The sequence below is a fragment of the Acartia tonsa genome, chromosome 11, assembly GCF_053477335.1.
Source record: "Acartia tonsa isolate MP-2025a chromosome 11, ASM5347733v1, whole genome shotgun sequence".
NCBI classification, from domain to species: Eukaryota; Metazoa; Arthropoda; class Copepoda; order Calanoida; family Acartiidae; genus Acartia; species Acartia tonsa.
The window spans coordinates 12,298,139-12,317,675 of record NC_137270.1 but is presented as its reverse complement, the minus strand read 5'-3'; the positions used below and the strand labels follow the sequence as shown (position 1 = coordinate 12,317,675).

The following is a 19,537-nucleotide window of genomic DNA, read 5'->3' as shown; positions in this document are numbered from 1 at the left end:
TATAGCAAAGCTTCTCTAAATTTCATTGAATAAAACTACTGCCATCACAATTTCAGACTTTCAGTCCACCAACCACCCTCGCCTTCCTTTTTGATTTACATACATATATTGTCTCATCTTGTAAATTATTATCCATGCAAGGTTTATAATAGATAGGACGGTTCTATCCTACATAAATATGGACGGGGTGACACATCCAATATCACTAATTTAGAATTGTTCTACTTAAAAAACTGAAAATAATTAAATCTATTAATTAAGTTACAAAAAGTTTCATTAAAAATTAATTAATTGGTTGATCTTAAGTTTGATGATTTTGGATGTTCTCTACATTTTTGTAGTAGAAGGTACTCTATTATTACTTGAGGAACTATCCGTTTGAATTTAAGTTCAAAATAGACTCTAGAATCTATTACAAATGCAGTTGAGAATGTTATTTATTTTGAAGATTTATCCAAATAGTAAGCAGCTAATCTACAACTAACTTTGTACGCATAACTATTCCCTAATATTATCATAAAATATATTTGTTTACGCCTTTATTGATGTTGTCATTGTGTATTAACATTTCTAAAGAGAATAATATTCTTTTGGATTAGTAGTAACCTTTAATTAACAAATTATTATATGTTAATATCATCTTATATTGACTTATTATGTACTAGCGGCTTCGCCCCTAGCCTCTAGGGGCTTTGCCCCAAGAGGTGATAAAAAAAATTAATATTTATTGTTTTTAGTGAGAGAATGTTGCTATTCTTTCATTCAAAATAAATGCTTGAATAAAAAATATTTTTTAACAAAGGACCTAGGAAATCTTCAGCAAATAAAAAAAAAAAAAAAAAAAAAAAAAATGGGGGGGGATTTTTTGTTTTTGGGGGGGTTGGGGGTGTCCCACCCCCCAAGAAAATAGCTTAAAACCACCACAGGACCAATAGGTATTTACCCTGAAGAGTAGAATCCGATCGGTTCAGTGGTTACCGAGAACATAAGCTTCAGACGGACGGACGGACAGACGGACGGACGGACGGACGGACAGACATCATTCTACTTTGTATTATAGATAAATAATGTACATTTTATTTAACATTTATTTATCAATTAACAAGGACAGCAACACAAATAAAAGCGAAAAGTTAGAAACAGTATGGTATCGTACTATGGACAATTTTCCTGGAATGATAGGAAATTCCCTTTTACAATTCGGGGAATACTGTTCATAATACGATGTAATACAATATATCTATTTCAATGAAATATTAACAAATTAACCAACAACTTTTATTTAATTAAATTGCGCACATTCGAAAGTAAAGGGCATTTTGTTGAAAAGTAAGTGAAGAAAGTCGCTCAAAAAATCAACATGTAACGTCATAAAAATGAGGGATTATCTTTTCCACTCCTCCTCTCCTCATTCCTCATTTTTAAGACGTCAGAATTTTTTTGAGCGACTTTCTTCACTCACGTTGAAAAGCCCCGCTTTAGAGAGTAATGACATAATAATGTCATTTTAAGTGAAGGAAAATTAATTATTTTGCTATATAGAACCACCAAACGCCCACCCCCCCCCCCCACCTCACAAACATTAGTTGTAGCCATAGCGGGTTAACGATAATTTTCTTCTAAATCTAACTTATTTATAGATAAAACTTGTAAACAAGGTTGACAAAATCAATAATCGCGAAGCGGAAGCAAAGCCAATTTACAAACGATAATAATTAAATGACAATTTATTATTGAAGAAACCTAAAAAGAGAAAAAAGGTTAAAATGAAAATATTTACATTTGAGATTTAATTATTTAAGTAGCATCTGTTAAACTATTCCGTTTGAGGCATTATTAGGAGAGAAAATGACGCCAAGCTGGGTACTTCGGCCAAACGTAGTAACATTTGTTCACTTCTTTTTGAGACACTATTACCAGCTTCAAGGACTGTTCCAAATCGAACCAGAAATCACCTTCTCAAAATTAAGGTTATAGAGTGAATATAATATACCCAAATTAGTTGTCAAAAACTTAAATTAACATTTAACAAGGATGACAACATCCATAAAAGAGAAGCACTGAAACGGTAAGTCAAACGGATATTAACACTTGTATAGTGTCAGAACTGAATAATCATAATATAAATGTACAAGAGTCAAAGCAAAATTGTAAGTAAATTTGTTAAAAAACTGCTTGATTCAGGATAATGTTTATGTACATACTTACATTTTTAGGACTTGATTATAGAGATGCTTCGCGTATAACATTATAATTTGTTGTCCCAGGAATCAATATACCAAAAATCAGATCAATCGGATGATTAGATCACATAAAAATTTGTTGTTAAAAAAGTAAAAAATGCACATGTTTAAAATGGACGTACGGACATTTTTGTGATGATTATAGAGTTGCTATGCTTTCTAAATCGTACTTAACTACCAAAGAAATCACCATGCAAAATTTGAAATCGATAGGACAATTCTAACATGCCTAAATTAACGAAAAAAACTATCCGTTACGGACGGACGTACGGACGGACGGACCGACCTTAATTATAGAAAAGCTTCGCTTTTAAAAATAACAAGGATGACAACATCCATACAAGCGAAGCACTGATACGGTAGGACAAACGGACATTAACACCTGTATAGTGTCTGAACAGAATAATCAGAATATAAAAGTATAAAAGTCGAAGCAAAATTGTAAGTAAATTTGTTGAAAAACTGCTTGATATGGGATAATGTTTGTGGACATACTTACATTTTTAGGACTTAATTATAGAGTTGCTTCGCTTATAATATTGTTCTTTGTTGTCCCAGGAATCAATATACCAAAAATCTATACAAACGGATAATTAGATCAGGGGCGTCCAAGCTTTTTTTTTTGGGGGGGGTAAAAAATTTTAGGGGGGGGGGTAATTCGTGTTTGGGGGGGGTAAAATGGCGCGCGAAGCGCGCCGAAATTTTTTTTTACCCCCCCCAAAATTTTTACCCCGGGGGTAAAATTTGATTGGGGGGGGTAATTACCCCCCCTAAAGTCTGTTGGGGGGGGTAAATACTCCCCCCAAATCTGTTGGGGGGGGTAATTACCCCCCCAAACTAATTTACCCCGGGGGTAAAATTTTTGGGGGGGGTAATTTAATTATGTAAAAAAAGCACCTACCTAATCTATTAAGTTAATAAGTACTATCCTATAACATAAAGTAGTAAGTAAGGTTTATTTGACTATAGCTTCAGATTTCATTACTTTTAATACTGAGTTCTCCTTTTTAGGAAAGCTTCACATAGATCCCATGATGGTTCCACACTATTATAGGTCAATCCTTTGAGTGGTTTTAGGCTATTTTTCTCCTCCCTTTTTACCCTTTAGAAAACACGAGTTCTTAGATGCTAAGGGCGCCACTACTATTCAAATATATAGTAGTATCTCATTCTTTAGAACATAAAAATACAATAATTAACTCACTAACCAATGAACCAATATGATTATACTTTAAAGTGAAGCGTCTTATAGGTCCTGGTAAGTTTTATAACTAGTTTTGAGACACCCTGACATCCTCCCAAAAGAAATCGCCTATAGAAATTCTTTTTCATTATTTAATGAAATATTTAATTTAGTTAGGTATCTATTTTATGGAATCTTCAGTGCTTTAGAATTACATCATAGATCCCCCCCCCCAAAAAAAAAATTTCAGTAAAATTTTTTTTTTAAGAACATTCAATTTGGGGGGGGTAAATACCCCCCCCAAAAAATTTTTTTTAAAGAACATTTATTTTGGGGGGGGGTAATTACCCCCCCCAAAATGGTTTGGGGGGGTAAATACCCCCCCCAAAATCGTTGGGGGTGCCTACGGCACCCCCAAGGTAGGGGTAATTTTTTTTTGGGGGGGGTATTGTTCAAAAAATTTTGGGGGTGCCTACGGCACCCCCAAAATCGTTTGGGGGTGCCAAATGGCCCATTACCCCCCCCCTTGGACGCCTATGAATTAGATCACATAAAAATTATTTGTTAAAAAGTAGAAAAATCAACATCTTTAAAATGGACGTACGGACATTCTGGTAATGATCATAGAGTTGCTAAATCTAAATCGTACCTTAACTACTATAGGAATCATCATGCAAAGTTTGAAATTGATAGGACAATTCCAACATGCCTAAATTAACGAATAAAAGCTATCTATCTCGGACGGACGGACGGACGGACCGACCCTAATTATAGAAAAGCTTCGCTTTTAATAAGATTATAGTGTTACCACCTTTTAAAATTGTACACAAATTCAGAAATGTGTTTAACTTGGAAAATAAAGGAATTAGTCGATAAGTGAAACTTGATGAAACTGAAATTCCCCTTTGAAAAGTAGATTAGTTCATGAATAAGGGAGACAAAACGGCTGATTTTTTTTGTAAAACTGTAAGTTTACCGTACGTCAGTAGCGGATAGCTATAAATTTTGAAAGCATAGCAAATCTATAATTTATAACAGAAATTCCATAAGTCAACTAAATATGTTGATTTAAAGCACTCAATAATAAATCAAAGATTTGATCTCCTTACTTAATCATTGAATTTGTGATTCTTAGGACGATTAAACAAATAGTTGTAAGCGTGAAATATGTATAATTAAATCCTTATATCTCTCGATCTTAACCAATTTGATAAATCAAACAATTAATTTTTATATCTTTAATTAAAGGACAATATCTTTAAATATATTTGCTTGCATGTCAAGATATCTTTTCAGGTGAGATATCCCTACCTACTTTACTGGCTACCAATGAACCTAAACCTCTAAATCCTCTGATTTCCCTCCCTTAACCCTGGGATTTGTGGAATTTTAGATTTACTTATGTATCATGATATTCAAAATATTTAATATCTTCTGAATCTGCAGAAAAAGTCCGAGGGGGGAGGGGTGGGGGGGGGGGGGAACATGTAATTAACCCCTCCCCCCTCACAGAAATTAGTTTGATACTTTCGATTGCTCCATGTTTCAAAGCTTATACATATTTCTTAAAAATCAGGTGAATCTTAACATTTTCCCCCTGGGGTGAAAATTGTAATTACTCCCAATAGGTAGACCCCCCCCACACACAAAAAAGCTTGGAAGTTCTTAAGTCTGCCTGTACCAAAGGATTTGAAAGGTTCTTATTATTAGGTATTTTTTTTACATTTTGAGTATCCGATTACTTGAACAATACGGTATAAACTTAAAAGCGTAGCAAGTCTGTAATCCGTGTTATAAAGTCGGTCTGCTTGTTTTAGCCTTACTTTTATATCAATTTTGGACATGTTAGAATTGTTCTATTGTTTTATTTCTAAAATTAGTAATAAAACAATTCTAAAATATTTTGATGCACAAATATTTTTGTCGTATTCATTCGAATCCGGTGGATAAGAACCGGTTCTCATCCATACGAAAAATCTATGTCTAGCATCGTATTATATCCAGCTTTCTACGAATATAAAAATCTACAATCATAAGAGTAAAGCCAGTTTTTTTTAGCCCGTACCGTCATTCTATATCCGCGGAAAGCTGTTTATAATACGATGCGAGAAATAACTATTACAGTATAGCTTCCAAACCGATTAATATCCGTTGGATTAGAACCGGTTCTAAGCCAAACTGAAAAAAAACATGTATCGTATCGTATTATAGACAATTTTCTACGATTAATAAAATAAAAATGGAATAAGGTCCGGGCTAACAAAACTGGATTAATCTTTTAGTTATATTTCATTTCCGCGGAAAGGATGTAATAAATGACCCTTATTCCACTTTATCTCACTAAGGGTAAATTAAAACTGAACCAAAAAATATTTCCTCCGAAAACGGTGATACACTTACGACGGCGGATTTTACAGTTTTTTTGGAGCATTATTACACTAGCGTTGAAGTAAAAATTTGTCCTCTTATAGTAGATTGGAATGCTCTTAGAATCAAATATGTATGGTTGTAGATTTATAGAGAAAGAGAAAAATAAAAGAGTTGAGAGAGAGAGAGATAGATAGATACATAGAGAGAGAGAGAGAGAGAGAGAGAGAGAGAGAGAGAGAGGAATAGAGAGAGATAGAGAGAGAGAATTAAAGAGAAATAAAAGGAAGAGAAAAATAGAGAAAAGTATAAAAAGAAGGGAAAGGGTTATATAAAGAGAGTGAGTGAGAGAGAGATAGAGATAGATAGATAGATAGATAGAGAGAGAGAGAGAGAGAGAGAGAGAGAGAGAGAGAGAGAGAGAGAGAGATAGAGAGAGAGAGATAGAGAGAGAGAGAGAGAGAGAGAGAGAGAGAGAGAGAGAGAGAGAGAGAGAGAGAGAGAGAGAGAGAGAGAGAGAGAGAGAGAGAGAGAGAAGGAGAGAGAATTGTGGTGAAAATGTTAGATGACCAAGGATGACTACTTGCACAATCAGCAAAGTATACAAATTATGTTGACATATCAAGAGAATCAAAAAGACAGAGTAAGTTATAGAGTTGATAGCTATGGGGCGAGGAAATCTTCACAAATAATCACTCAACTATCTATTGGAAAGATAGAATATACTATGGATATACAAAAAAATCATAATATTGGATAGATAGGTTAGTTCTATGATAGCCTCGCGGGAGAGAGAGAGACATTAAGAGTGTGTAAGAAGGGGGGGGGGGGGGGGGTTACAGTAGAGAGAAAGAGAGACAGAAAAGAGACAGAATAAATAGGAGGGAAAGAGAAATGAAACAATTTGTTGAATTCAATAAATTTTATTGTTTTACAGAGAGAGAAAAATTACATTGTCCTTTAGGAACGGGGAGGGGGGTGTGGGAATGGTTCTTTTTCCCCTCACAAATCTATTTGATTTCGAGTTGGTTATTTAGTTTTTAAAAGCGAAGCTTTTCTATAATTAGGGTCGGTCCGTCCGTCCGTCCGTCCGTCCGCCCGTCCGAGATAGATAGCTTTTATTCGTTAATTTAGGCATGTTAGAATTGTCCTATCGATTTCAAACTTTGCATGATGTTTCCTGTAATAGTTAGGTACAATTTAGAAAGCGTAGCAACTCTATAATCATTACCAGAATGTCCGTAAGTCCATTTTAAACATGTTGATTTCTCTACTTTTTTAACAACAAATTTTTATGTGATCTAATTATCTGTTTGATCTGATTTTTGGTATATTGATTCCTGGGACAACAAAGTACAATATTATTAGCAACTCTATAATCAAGTCCTAAAAATGTAATTGTGTCCATAAGCATTATCCTGTATCAAGCAGTTTTTCAACAAATTTACTTACAAATTTGCTTCGACTCTTATACTTTTATATTCTGATTATTCAGTTCTGACACTATACAAGTGTTAATGTCCGTTTGTCTTACCGTTGCAGTGCTTCGCTTTTATGGATGTTGTCATCCTTGTTATGTATAGGAATGAGATACTATTATGTATTTTTAATAATACCAGATACATATATTAAAACTTCATCAGTTATGTACTTTTTTACCTAATTAAGTTATTCCCCCCCCCCCCCTATAATATCTCGCTGACGGCTGGACGGTTACAGTTCTTTTAGGTCCAGAGAGGGTCGCAAGAGAAATTGCCCTCTGAAAAAAGTACCACCCTATTTTTCACCCCAACAAAGTCTCAAAGTAGCATCCTATTCCTCACCCCAAAAAAGCCTCAAAGTAGCATCCTATTCCTCACCCCAACAAAGCCTCAAAGTAGCATCCTATTCCTCACCCCAACAAAGCCTTAAAGTAGCATCCTATTCCTCACCCCAACAAAGCCTTAAAGTAGCATCCTATTCCTCACCCCAACAAAGCCTCTAAGTAGCATCCTATTCCTCACCCCAACAAAGCCTTAAAGTAGCATCCTATTCCTCACCCGAACAAAGCCTCAAAGTACCTTCCTATTCCTCACCCCAACAAAGAGTCAAAAGGGCGTATGCCCTTGTATGAAGTATGGAAATGATTTGCTATTCATTTGAACTGTACATATTATGCTGTATATGTAATTCATCTAGGATTGAAAATAAAAATAGAAACTTTGTCAAGAAAACAAGTTATATAACCTCTGTACAGGTAAGGACAATTGCAGTCAAATTAATTTTCAACTTAATATTCTTCTAAATATTATTCGTACGCCCGTGAAGAAAGTACCAAGAGCTTCGATCATAGCCTCTAGTCAATTTAACCTGATAGAAATTGGCATTCCCTACAAGAAAATATATAGCCATTTTATCGATATAATGTTCAATAAATCGATATATTATCACTTCATGCACTCTGATAAAGTGATACTCGCAGCTGGCTAAAATAACGATATCCCCAATCAACCCTCTTTATGGATGTACGAACTGAGCAATATATGAGGTCCAATTAACAATTTAAAGTGACGACAAATTTTCTTCAGTCAATATATCCACGTATATCATATATCCATTATTTTATTTGATGTTATGTTTATTACTTTAATTACGATACTAGCGGCTGCGCCCCTAGCATCTTGGGACTCTATATTCGAAGGGAAACGGAAGGGTAGAAAAATAGCTTAAAACCATACCCAGACTTTTTAAAAAAAATAGCCTAAAACCATTATAGGGCCTATACAAAGCTTCCCTCAAAAGGAGAACCATATTGATTTAGCGGTTAGCGAGATTCTTTCCTAAAAACAAAACAAATTAGTACTTTATATTATAGGATAAAAAGCAACCTAATTTTTATGTTAAGATACAGTGCTTTTGTAAAAAGTTCTATACTTGTTTTGTTACAAAATGACATAAATAAAATTTTATTTCCTTTATAGCTCTTTGAAGAAAAATTTGTAATATATGAATATGTAATACTAATTTTGTTGCATTTTAGATGTAGACATAAATATTACAATGAAACAAAATTTTATAATAATGAATGTACGTAGAATATACGTGGATATTATGACAGGAGAAAGATTGTCGTTAATTTAGCTTGCTAACATGGAACTCATTTATTGGTAATTTTGTTCATCCAGTAGGAGGCTAGGGGATTGGGCAAAAGAATTTAGGAGGGGGAATCGTTACTTTAGCCCGCTGCGTGTTTCAAATTATTAAAGAACATGAAAATCTAGTGTAAGATCAAAGTAATTATATATACATTTATGTAAAAATGTGCTCTTATGAACATAATATTTCTAACTTATCACCACTACGCCACCTGCGGTCAAATTTGCTCTTGTCGACAATTGAGTAAAAAAGAAAATAAAGTTTTCGAGTAATGTAGAAATAAGAACTCATAAAAATTTCAAGAACTAAGAAAAAAAATGTACGAAAACAAAAATATAAAATGAATTTTTTTCTACAACAAGAACTTCATATGTTATAAAAAATGTAATAGGTATTGTATAATGTATAGTGATATATGTAATAAACGATATTTTAGTGGATGCGCTGCTAACAACACAAAATGTGCTTTCCCACCAAGTGTACCGGTTGAGCACTACTATCCCACCAATTTATTTAGAAATAAATAAGGGAGGGGGGGTAGTATTTTTCCTTATACCTGACCCCAGGGTAGGGGGGTGACCTAGGCCATCAGTATCTAATATTACCTAACCCAACCTGACCTTATAAACTATTTAAAAAAATGAAAAACTACCTTACCCCTTATTTTCAATTTATTAAAAATAAAGTGGGGTTATCAATGTTCAAACAGGTATTTTGTGGGAAAGTGCCTAAAAAACAAAACAATTTGTCTTAGAATAAATAAAATTCAAATCCTTTAATTTACCAAAAGAATCATTTATCTCACTTTTCTATGTATTTGTTAGAATAATATAATTTCGTCTCCAAACAAGGATGATAAAATCACAAGCTGTAAAGGGGTCTATGGTCCCCAAACTTTAATAAACACTTTTCTCATATGTTGGTTTCAACATTTTGGGGACCCTCATTGAATCTTGCTTGGTTTGTACACTCTATAAACTGCATAATGGGTAATTTTGTTTATCATAATTAAGATTGTACATAAATTATTAACGATTCCCTGGATATTTACCACTTCTATCTAGGCGTTCGTCAACTTGTAGGATATAACTAAGCTTAAATACGGGGATGGGGGATTCAAACTTATCGTCCATTTGCCTATCCCTAGTAAAAATAACAGCAGTGTAAAAAGAGCTACTTGGCCAGTAAGATATTATCCAACAAGGATGACAACATCCATAAAAGTGAAGCGCTGAAACGGTAGGACAAACGGACATTAACACTTGTATAGTGTCAGAACTGAATAATCAGAATATAAATGTAAAGAGTCGATGCAAAATTGTAAGTAAATTTGTTGAAAAACTGCTTGATACAGAATAATGTTTATGAACATACTTACATTTCTAGGACTTGATTATAGACTTGCTTCGCTTATAATATTATACTTTGTTGTTCCAGGAATCAGTATATCAAAAATCAGATCAATCGGATTATTAGATCCTATAAAAATTAGTTGTTAAAAAAGTAAAAAAATCGACATGTTTAAAATGGACGTACGGACATTCTGGTAATGATTATAGAGTTGCTACGCTTTCTAAATCGTACCTAACTAGTAAAGGAATCACCATGCAAAGTTTGATATCGATAGGACAATTCTAACATGCCTAAATTAACGAAAAAACCTATCCGTTACTGACGGACCGACCCTAATTATAGAAAAGCTTCGCTTTTAAAAATTTAAGTCGTAAATTCTAAATAGATATACCAAAAAATCTCATAGCAATATAATTATCAATGGTTTTACTGGCATACAAAGTAATTTATATGAGATGCTCCTTAATAAGGAAATTAAAAAAAAATAGTCCAGCCATCCATCTAATATAAAAATTGCAACCTTTTATCTTTTAAAAAACTAGCGGATGCGCCATTCTGTATTTGAAAGAGTAGGAAAGAGCAGATAATAGCCTGAAACCATCCTAAGACTTCAGTTTAGAATTGGTCTCTATTGCTTATTAGCATTTATAAACGAACGATCTATTAGACAACGTAAGTTTTATCGTAGCTTTGCTATTAAAAATAAAAAAAATAAATATAAAAAAGAAAAATTTATTAAAAAGACTAGACAATTTTTATACATACTATATCAAAAATCGGCAATTCTTAGAATAGCCAAATCCATTTTTTTGCAAGTGGAGATCCCAATTGTCCTCCTTGTTCAAGCTTTAGTTTAAAATCATAAATATAGAAAACATGGAAGGGGGGGGGGTGGGTGGTCGAGCTCTACTTATCAAATAATGGAATTTAGCCAACAGGAAATGCAAAAAATCACAATTTCAAAGATAATAAAAAAAATACTAAATTATCTAAAATAATGAAAAATAATAACTTCTTTATTTTACGATTACAAGATTCTTTGGTTTCATATAAGGCACATGGTTAAGAGAAGCTTTTAAAAGAATAGTGTATATTTTTATGCTACTTTTTGAAGGATGCATTTTTTCAATAAAATTAAACTAAAAGAAAAAGAAAAACGTAATAATTACGATTACAAGATTCTTTGGTTTCATTTAAGGCACATGGTTAAGCGAAGCTTTTTAAAAGAATTGTGTATATTTTTATGCTACTTTTTGAAGGATGGATTTTTCAATGTAATTTTCAATAAAATTAAACTAAAAGAAAAAGAAAAACGCAATAATTACGATTACAAGATTATTTGGTTTCATTTAAGGCACATGGTTAAGCGAAGCTTTTTTCTTTAAATGTGTTTATTTGTTCTTATGATACTTTTGGAAGGGTGTATTTTTTTATATAATTTTCATATATAGGCGTGTCATAATGTTAACATTAGACCTAAGAATATTTTTCATTAAAAAAAAGATATTAATTCTTTGTTTTTTGTTCTTTTCATGGAAGTTGTATTCGTGTTTTATCTAATAAAAAAAATATCTTTGGTAAAATCAAATCACAATACAATTATACAAAAAATATGAAATATAATATCTGATCTTTTTTTATTTCATTTTATGCATGTTAAATAAAGTCATCAATATCATCAACAAAAGATTTGCAGCTACGTTGCTGATTAATATTATGTTACTTCAAGTTGTTTTAGATGACTAGAGAAAAATCTTGAACATGAACTTTTACTTTAGGGCTAAATAAAAGAATTTAAAAAAAAATTGTAATGAAAAAAGCTTTTTAAAACTAAAAAACTAAAATTGTAAGACTCAAAGCAATGATATTGAGATATTATTTTGCTTGTTGCATATCAAGATTTATTTTTATGGTAAAATTTTGTATAATGCCCTTATACAGTAAACAAAGGGACAAAAATAATTATATTAATAATATAATAATTATTATACAACTTTGGATTTCTTCTTTGGTATAGTTAGAACTTTTAACAAATTTAAATAATAAATCTACAATACAATTTAAATACAATTTGTATAAATGCAAATAATAATATAACAAATAGTTTTTCCCATTTATTTTGGTCAGAGCTCGGCAGCCGCGCGTATACATTATGTAAGCTTCAGTGAAATTGTCATATAATATCTTTAAAATTCAGATGGATTTCTAAACCTGTTACTGATCAGACAATCAGTTTTCCATTTTTTCAGAATTTTTTTCTCCACACATGTGGGTTTTAAATTTGAGGCTTAGGCGCGGCTGACGCGCGGCCGACAGGCTCTGATTTTGATACATATGTTCTCAAAAAACGTCTGTCCTTATGCAGAATCATATGTATGTCAATTGTCTTTTTATTTGTCAATTGTCTTTTTGTTTGTCAATTGTCTTTTTGTTTGTCAATTGTCTTTTTGCTTGTCAATTGTCTTTTTGTTTGTCAATTGTCTTTTTGTTTGTCAATTGTCTTTTTATTTGTCAATTGTCTTTTTATTTGTCAATTGTCTTTTTATTTGTCAATTGTCTTTTTATTTGTCAATTGTCTTTTTATTTGTCAATTGTCTTTTTATTTGTCAATTGTCTTTTTATTTGTCAATTGTCTTTTTATTTGTCAATTGTCTTTTTATTTGTCAATTGTCTTTTTATTTGTCAATTATCTTTTTATTTGTCAATTGTCTTTTTATTTGTCAATTGTCTTTTTATTTGTCAATTGTCTTTTTATTTGTCAATTGGCTTTTTATTTGTCAATTATCTTTTTGTTTGTCAATTGTCTTTTTATTTGTCAATTGTCTTTTTATTTGTCAATTGTCTTTTTATTTGTCAATTGTCTTTTTGTTTGTCAATTGTATTTTTGTTTGTCTATTTTTCAATTTCATCTGTCTGTTTCTTTGTCTGTCAAGAATAAGTTCTGTCTATTTCTTACTTTATATATGTCTTTCTGATTTCGTTCTGATTTTTCATGTTAGATATTTGTCTATCTTTTTGTCTTTCCTTATCTGTCTTTGTTTACTTTGTTTACAGGTTGTCTGTATGTTTATCAGTCTGTCTGTTAGTCTGTAATGTTTGTTTATCTTGAAAACTGATGGATGGGATAATTTTCATTCCAAGCCGCAGAGCAAGCAATCAAGTCTTTCCTCCTTAAAAAAAAAACGATGAACATAAAACCAAGGCGTCCAAGCTTTTTTTTAAGGGGGGGTAAAATTTGTTAAGAGGGGGGGGGGTAATTCTTTTTTTAGGTGGGGGGGCAAATTTTTTTTACCCACCCCAAATTTTTACCCCTGGTGTAAAATTTGCTTGGGGGGGGGGTGGTAATTACCCCCCCTTAAATCTGTTGGCAGGGGTAAATTTTGTTTACCCCCCCAAAATTTACCCCCGGGGTAAAATTTTTTGGGGGGGTAATTTAAATTTTATTAAATATTTAGTATTAAAAATACCCCCTCCTAAATGGTTGGGGGTGCCTACGGCACCCCAAGGTAGGGGTAAATTTTAAATAGGGGGGGTAAAATGAAAAAAATTCGTTTGGGGGGGTAATCCCCACTTTACCCCCCCCCCTTGGACGTCTATGCATAAAACAATGTAAATTAATGTAAAAAGTATGTAAGAAAAGTTTCCAAAGACTTCAAATAGTTCTATAGCTATAGTAAAATTTTTTATCAAAAATAAAATTTTCCATATAGTAACCTGTATAAAAATAGTACTTAACTGAATACTTTTGCTTTACTTTTACTTCTGTTGAAGCTTTGAATTGTTTTAATTTTCGACTGCGTGTAAAAAAATATTTATCGCATCGATTTTAGACAGTTTTCCATCGATAGTAAAAAAATGTAAAATTAATTACTGTTTTGCTGGCCCTCAAGGATGGAAAATTGTCTAAAATACGAAAATATGTCTTTTTGTTTAACTCCGACCTGGTTTTATTATAGCGTAAATTAATTGGATTAGTAGCCATACAAACATGTACCGAATAATCATTATACCATTTCAATTTAAAATGACACGTTTTAGGTACCTCATGACAAAGGCCATGCAATCAAATGAATTACCTGGCTCCCCTGGGAAGGCGGTTCCAAGCCTCTAGGTTTGGATCAAATTGAACTATTTCTTGGGGAATCCGTGTGTCCGGGGGAAAACTGAAAAATAAATGGGTAATATTAATATTAAGACAAAAAATAAATAGATAAATAGATAGATAGGGAGAGAGTTTAAAGGAAAGAGAGAAAAAACCTGTAACGAATGTTAAAAGAGAAAAACTGAGAATAACAAAAACTATAAAAGAGTATAGAAGAGATAAACAAAAAAGTTATATCTTTAAAATCATAAAATCAAATTTTGTACAAAATTTAATTTCTAATTTCAAAGTTTAAATATTTGAAAGAGTTAAAGTGAAAAAGAAATATTTAAGTTTTAAAATTTTATTAGAAGAAATGCCATTCTACAATTTGGCTGAAAGTAGTTATTTTTTCTTTCATAATTCTCCTCTTTTTTCTTTCCTTTTCCCATTCATTTGATTGTTTGTACCCTCCCCTTTCTTCCCCACTGATGATAATCATTTTAACCCTTCTTTAGATTAAGATTAATGCTGCTGGTTTGTACAACCCAATAAAGATGAAACAAAAGTCACAAAAATAAATGAGATAACTTTTTAAAAAGACTCTGAGGACCAGTAAAATTTACAAGCTAATATCCCCTCCTTCCCTACTACAAATGTACTTAATTATATTATTTAAAACTGATTTATTTTTCTGTATATTCCTGCGTATTTGTTGAGTCAAATGAACAGATTAAAAATTTAAATATTGTCAATTTTGCAAGATTTTTATATAATATCAAAAAAGTGTTAAGCAAGTAAATTTTTGTAATTAATAAGCGCAGCGTCCTCAATATAAGAAAATACATTGCATTGTAAAACAGAAATAATTCTAGAAAATAAGTGATATATTCAGTAAATGATTAAACATATTGATTTTTTTGCAATTATGTTTGTTTGTAGAGCGCCAGTACAGTCATCAGTACAGTGCAATGAATTAGAACTCTTTGAGAGCATCGTTAATTTTATCCAGGAAAATTAAGTATTCAAACAGTGGACTATAGATTAATGTACATCTCCAGAAATGATTTCAAATTACCCTTTCTTTAGATTCTAATTATTGGTTGAAATGTTTAGACTCAGCTAGATTTAATAGAAGTATGTTTTTAAGCATGTGTATAATTTATAGTATAATATAATTTATACAGGCCATTTGAAACTTTTATGGTATATAGACGATGTACGAACAAGCCCTTATTATACACTAGATATACTACAAAATCTCGGAATACCAGGGAGGAGAAATTGTAAAGTAATCTATACTGGTACCCAAAGTTTTATAAAACACTCTTTCATTTGTTGGTTTAAAGACTTACTCTTTTAGAAAATGGGTCTATAAAAGTCTAGTCGAAAAAAAACTATTTCCATAGTAGCGAAGCTACTTTATAAATAGAGTATTTATGTATATATGAAAAGCTTACCTGAGCAAATATTTCAAATGCATGATATACTTTATGGCCAGCCTAAAATAATAAAGTCATAATTAATAGAAATATTTGATTAGATCATAAAAGGCTCCTGAGAAAAAATTAGATATCCCATATAATGATAAACGCAGGTATAAGGCATAACCAACAAGCGAAATAATTCTAAAATACCATATTGGGGACAGTTGTAGACCCCCAACGACAGATGAAATGATAGATTTCGTGATTTTTTTCCCCGAATTAATTTCGTTATTTGTATAAGGTGATAATTGTTCTATAGCTATGCCAAAGTGAGTTATTGTAGATTTACTCAATGCAGGAATTCTTCACAAAAATTTCAGCCGTCTGTCTTAAATATCAGCTGAGAAAATTACATATTACCCTAAGCGTTGACGTCGCCGACAGATTTCTGCCTATTATGTAAATTTTAAATAAATTACATTTAGAGTAACTACGTTCATACAAAAGTTGGTATCATGACTATAAATCGTGCCTAATATATATCCCATTATATAAAGTAGTAAGCTTTGTCTCTAGCAAAGGATCTAGCTTACCGCTGAACCGATGTGGTTTTCCTTTACAGTGAAGCTTCTTTTAAGTCACTAGGAAAGTTTTTTGTAAGAGTATTTCCATCTTCCTAAAAAAAAATTAACCCCTCCCCCCCCAAAAAAAAGCTCAAATTTAAAATGTTGAGTCAGTCGAATATCCCCATCCCACCATCCCTATAGGCTTATAGGGGATGTAGCCGCTAGTATACATATTTAGACGAGGATATAATGAAGTATTTGTATTATTTGTTTGACTAATAATACTTTGTTTGCTAGATTTTTTAGTAAAAAAATAAATGCTTATAATAACTGTCTTAATATCATGTAATAACATAAGATAAAGATAACAAGGATGGCATCATGAATGTGTAACGAAGCATGACATAGAAAAGATCCACCCCACCCACCAAGCATTATTATATTACATAAAATTACCCCTAATAATATCATTATTTCTTATTTTTTCCTCAGATTGTCTATCTCCCCCCCCCCCCCATACATCTTGCTAAACTGTTGGTCAAATATTTGCCAACACATAACTTTACATTTTTTTACGGATTTTTACACGAAGATGAGAAAATTGGAGATAGAAAGTACATAGAAATGCCTTAGTTAAAAAAAAGAAATTAGTTAGATGCACAAATAAATATCTAGGCAATGGTCTTATATTTAAAAAGATTACTTTAGATTACCTAGATTACCTCGTACGGGCGGGATTACAGTCCAGGACCTTTTCGACTCGGTGTACTGTCTAGGTTCTGATCCAGCAATCCAGGAGAACTAAGGATGACTGTCACGCACCCTTCTCTGTCCAAACACCCAAGGATATTAGGTTAAGTAACATCCAACAGACAACCAACTCTCTGTGATGCACGACCTTTGTCTGAGAAGTCCCAACTGTGCATGGTAACGAGTTGCGCCTGTTTTTTGGGCCAAGGCATTCCCCCTACTCTAACTATTTATGTCACGCATCTGACATAGCAGCAGTAGGAACCATTTTTAACGTCTTTAGTTATGACGCGGTGTCGGCCCGAGATTCGAACCTATCACCTTCCCGACGATGAGCGGATGCGCTACGTGTTGAGCCACGGTCGCGGGTAAAAAGATTACTTATTAACTGATGTAAAACCATAATCTTTTTTTTAAAGATTTTAAACACAATAAAACTACAAATTTAATGTAGACTTGACTTTAACATAGTATTTGATATAACTTAAAAGAAAGTCATTTGAATATTTTTTTCATTTTTTTCTCTTATTCGCCCATAATTGTGTGTCTGTTAGTCTGAAAACGCTATAATAAGTTTTGCAATTTTCTTTTATTCAATAAATAAAATCAAAGCTTAAGTTAAAAGATCTGTAGAAAAAATTAAGATCTTTATAGTGCCTTTAAAAACGGGAAAAATTTAAAAGCTTTCGAATGATTTTAATCATCCCATACTAATCACGTAAATCAGGATACTTCGGCCAAAGTTTTTTTTAATAAGGGCACTATAAAGAGCTTCATGAAAAAAGCCATAATTAGTATATCCACCAACTAATTTTGAAAATCTACATCACTTGATCAACTTTAAGTATAAAAGCAAGAATTTGTTTTCTCCCGAACTACAAATCACGGAAGAACATTATAACACTGTACAAATAAAATTAATACAGGGATGGATAATTTTTCAAAGTAATGTGTATATCATAGTAACATGATGTCTGTCTGTCTGTACCTTAAGATTTCTTGACCACTGGACCATTATGCTTGAAATCAGCAAGACCGACCAGTTAACTATTTGCATTATATCATAGTATATGAATAACTTTTTAGGGAAGCTTCAAATAGAAACGGGATGGTACTAGGCTATTATATTTTTAAATTTTGATCTTTGGGTGGTTTAAGGCTATTTTTGACCCTTTCTTCCCTTCCCTAAAATTAAAAGCCCCTAGATGCTTAGCCGATGGAATACAATATATAGACGTACAGACATTAAAACAGCCAATGGGTAATGTTGACTTGAAGAGTTGCTTTGCTATTGAATAAACAGCTTACTTTAAAGAGTCAATTTTTGACATTCTTTTTCCAGAAGGTTTAGTAGAAGGCAGGCGGTCACGTAGCATAGAATACGATTTATTCATATCTTTCATTCGTGCTCTAGATAGATAGATAGATGGATGGATAGATGGATAGGTAGATAGATAGATGAATGGATATATGATAGGTAGATATATACAGTATGACCCACGAAAAAGTGTTTTTTAGGGTGTACAGACTTTATTTCTTAATGTATCATCAAAAGCAGCATATGTTCTTGTTCTCTATACAATTTTACACTAGACAAAGAAGAAAAATTTAATTTTAAGAATATATCAACAGAGATTTTTAAGGCCAAAGTTTCTGAAAAGCTCTTTAGAAAAAGAATTTTTTATTGTTTTTCATATTTTTTAATGAAAGTATAATGTATTTCTGTTAACTGAAAAATAATATTCAAAGAAAAACAAGCTTACTAATTATTTCTTTTTTCTTCCACAAAAAAATATTAACTTTTTATGGCAAAAAATACAATATATTGAAGTGGTTATTTGCGAATTTAAGGCTGTTTTTATCTTGTTTCTCACCATTTCATCCCATAAATCAATTATAGGTATTAATTATGACAGTTACTCCTCCCACTTTTTTACTTGTCAATCATTTGGGAAATGACTTATTATGCTTTTTAGAATAGAAAAATCATTATTTTGATATTTTATTTTAGTGATAACTTTTTTGTTTTTAAAGTTAGGATTATGAAACAAAAATAATTTTCTTGCTTTTTTCCTACTTATTTATTTGGTTGTTTTATCTAATATAAATTAGCTCGAAAAGTATATTTTCCAAAATATCATTAACCTAAAAAGACTCAAAAAATATGTGAAAAAAATACTTTGAACTTAAAACCTAAATTTCTTACTACACTATTGTATAAAGTTTCTCTTTGTAACAAAAATAAAGGTGTTTCTACATTTATTTTGCTAAAAACGACGTTTTATGTAAAAAATGACTTTTTGCTCAGTCACTTTTTCAAAACTTTAGGTCTAAAAATCTCCGTTGTTAATGAAGGTAAAATTTTAATTTTTAAATAGTCTTATGTGGAAATGTATACAGAAGAAGAATATATACAACTTTTGATAATATAT

The 19,537-nt window shown here is 31.8% G+C and overlaps 1 protein-coding gene across 4 annotated transcripts in view; it reads right to left on the bottom strand.

Moving 5' to 3' along the window:
* Positions 1 to 19,537, bottom strand: part of LOC145331028 (leucine-rich repeat-containing protein 40-like) — a 99,144-nt gene that overhangs the window by 44,280 nt on the left and 35,327 nt on the right. For 2 of the 4 annotated variants that reach the window (XM_080175627.1, XM_080175628.1), the window contains exons 11-14: positions 18,414 to 18,515; positions 15,823 to 15,864; positions 14,358 to 14,444; positions 11,000 to 13,451 (exon numbers count right to left, since the gene is read on the bottom strand). The exons of the other annotated variants lie outside the window; for them this stretch is intronic. In XM_080175627.1, the coding sequence (XP_080031753.1) occupies positions 13,382 to 13,451; positions 14,358 to 14,444; positions 15,823 to 15,864; positions 18,414 to 18,515 (301 nt within the window). In that variant the 3' untranslated portion in view covers positions 11,000 to 13,381. Of the gene's footprint in view, positions 1 to 10,999; positions 13,452 to 14,357; positions 14,445 to 15,822; positions 15,865 to 18,413; positions 18,516 to 19,537 lie in introns of those variants that run through there. 4 annotated transcript variants of the gene reach the window in all.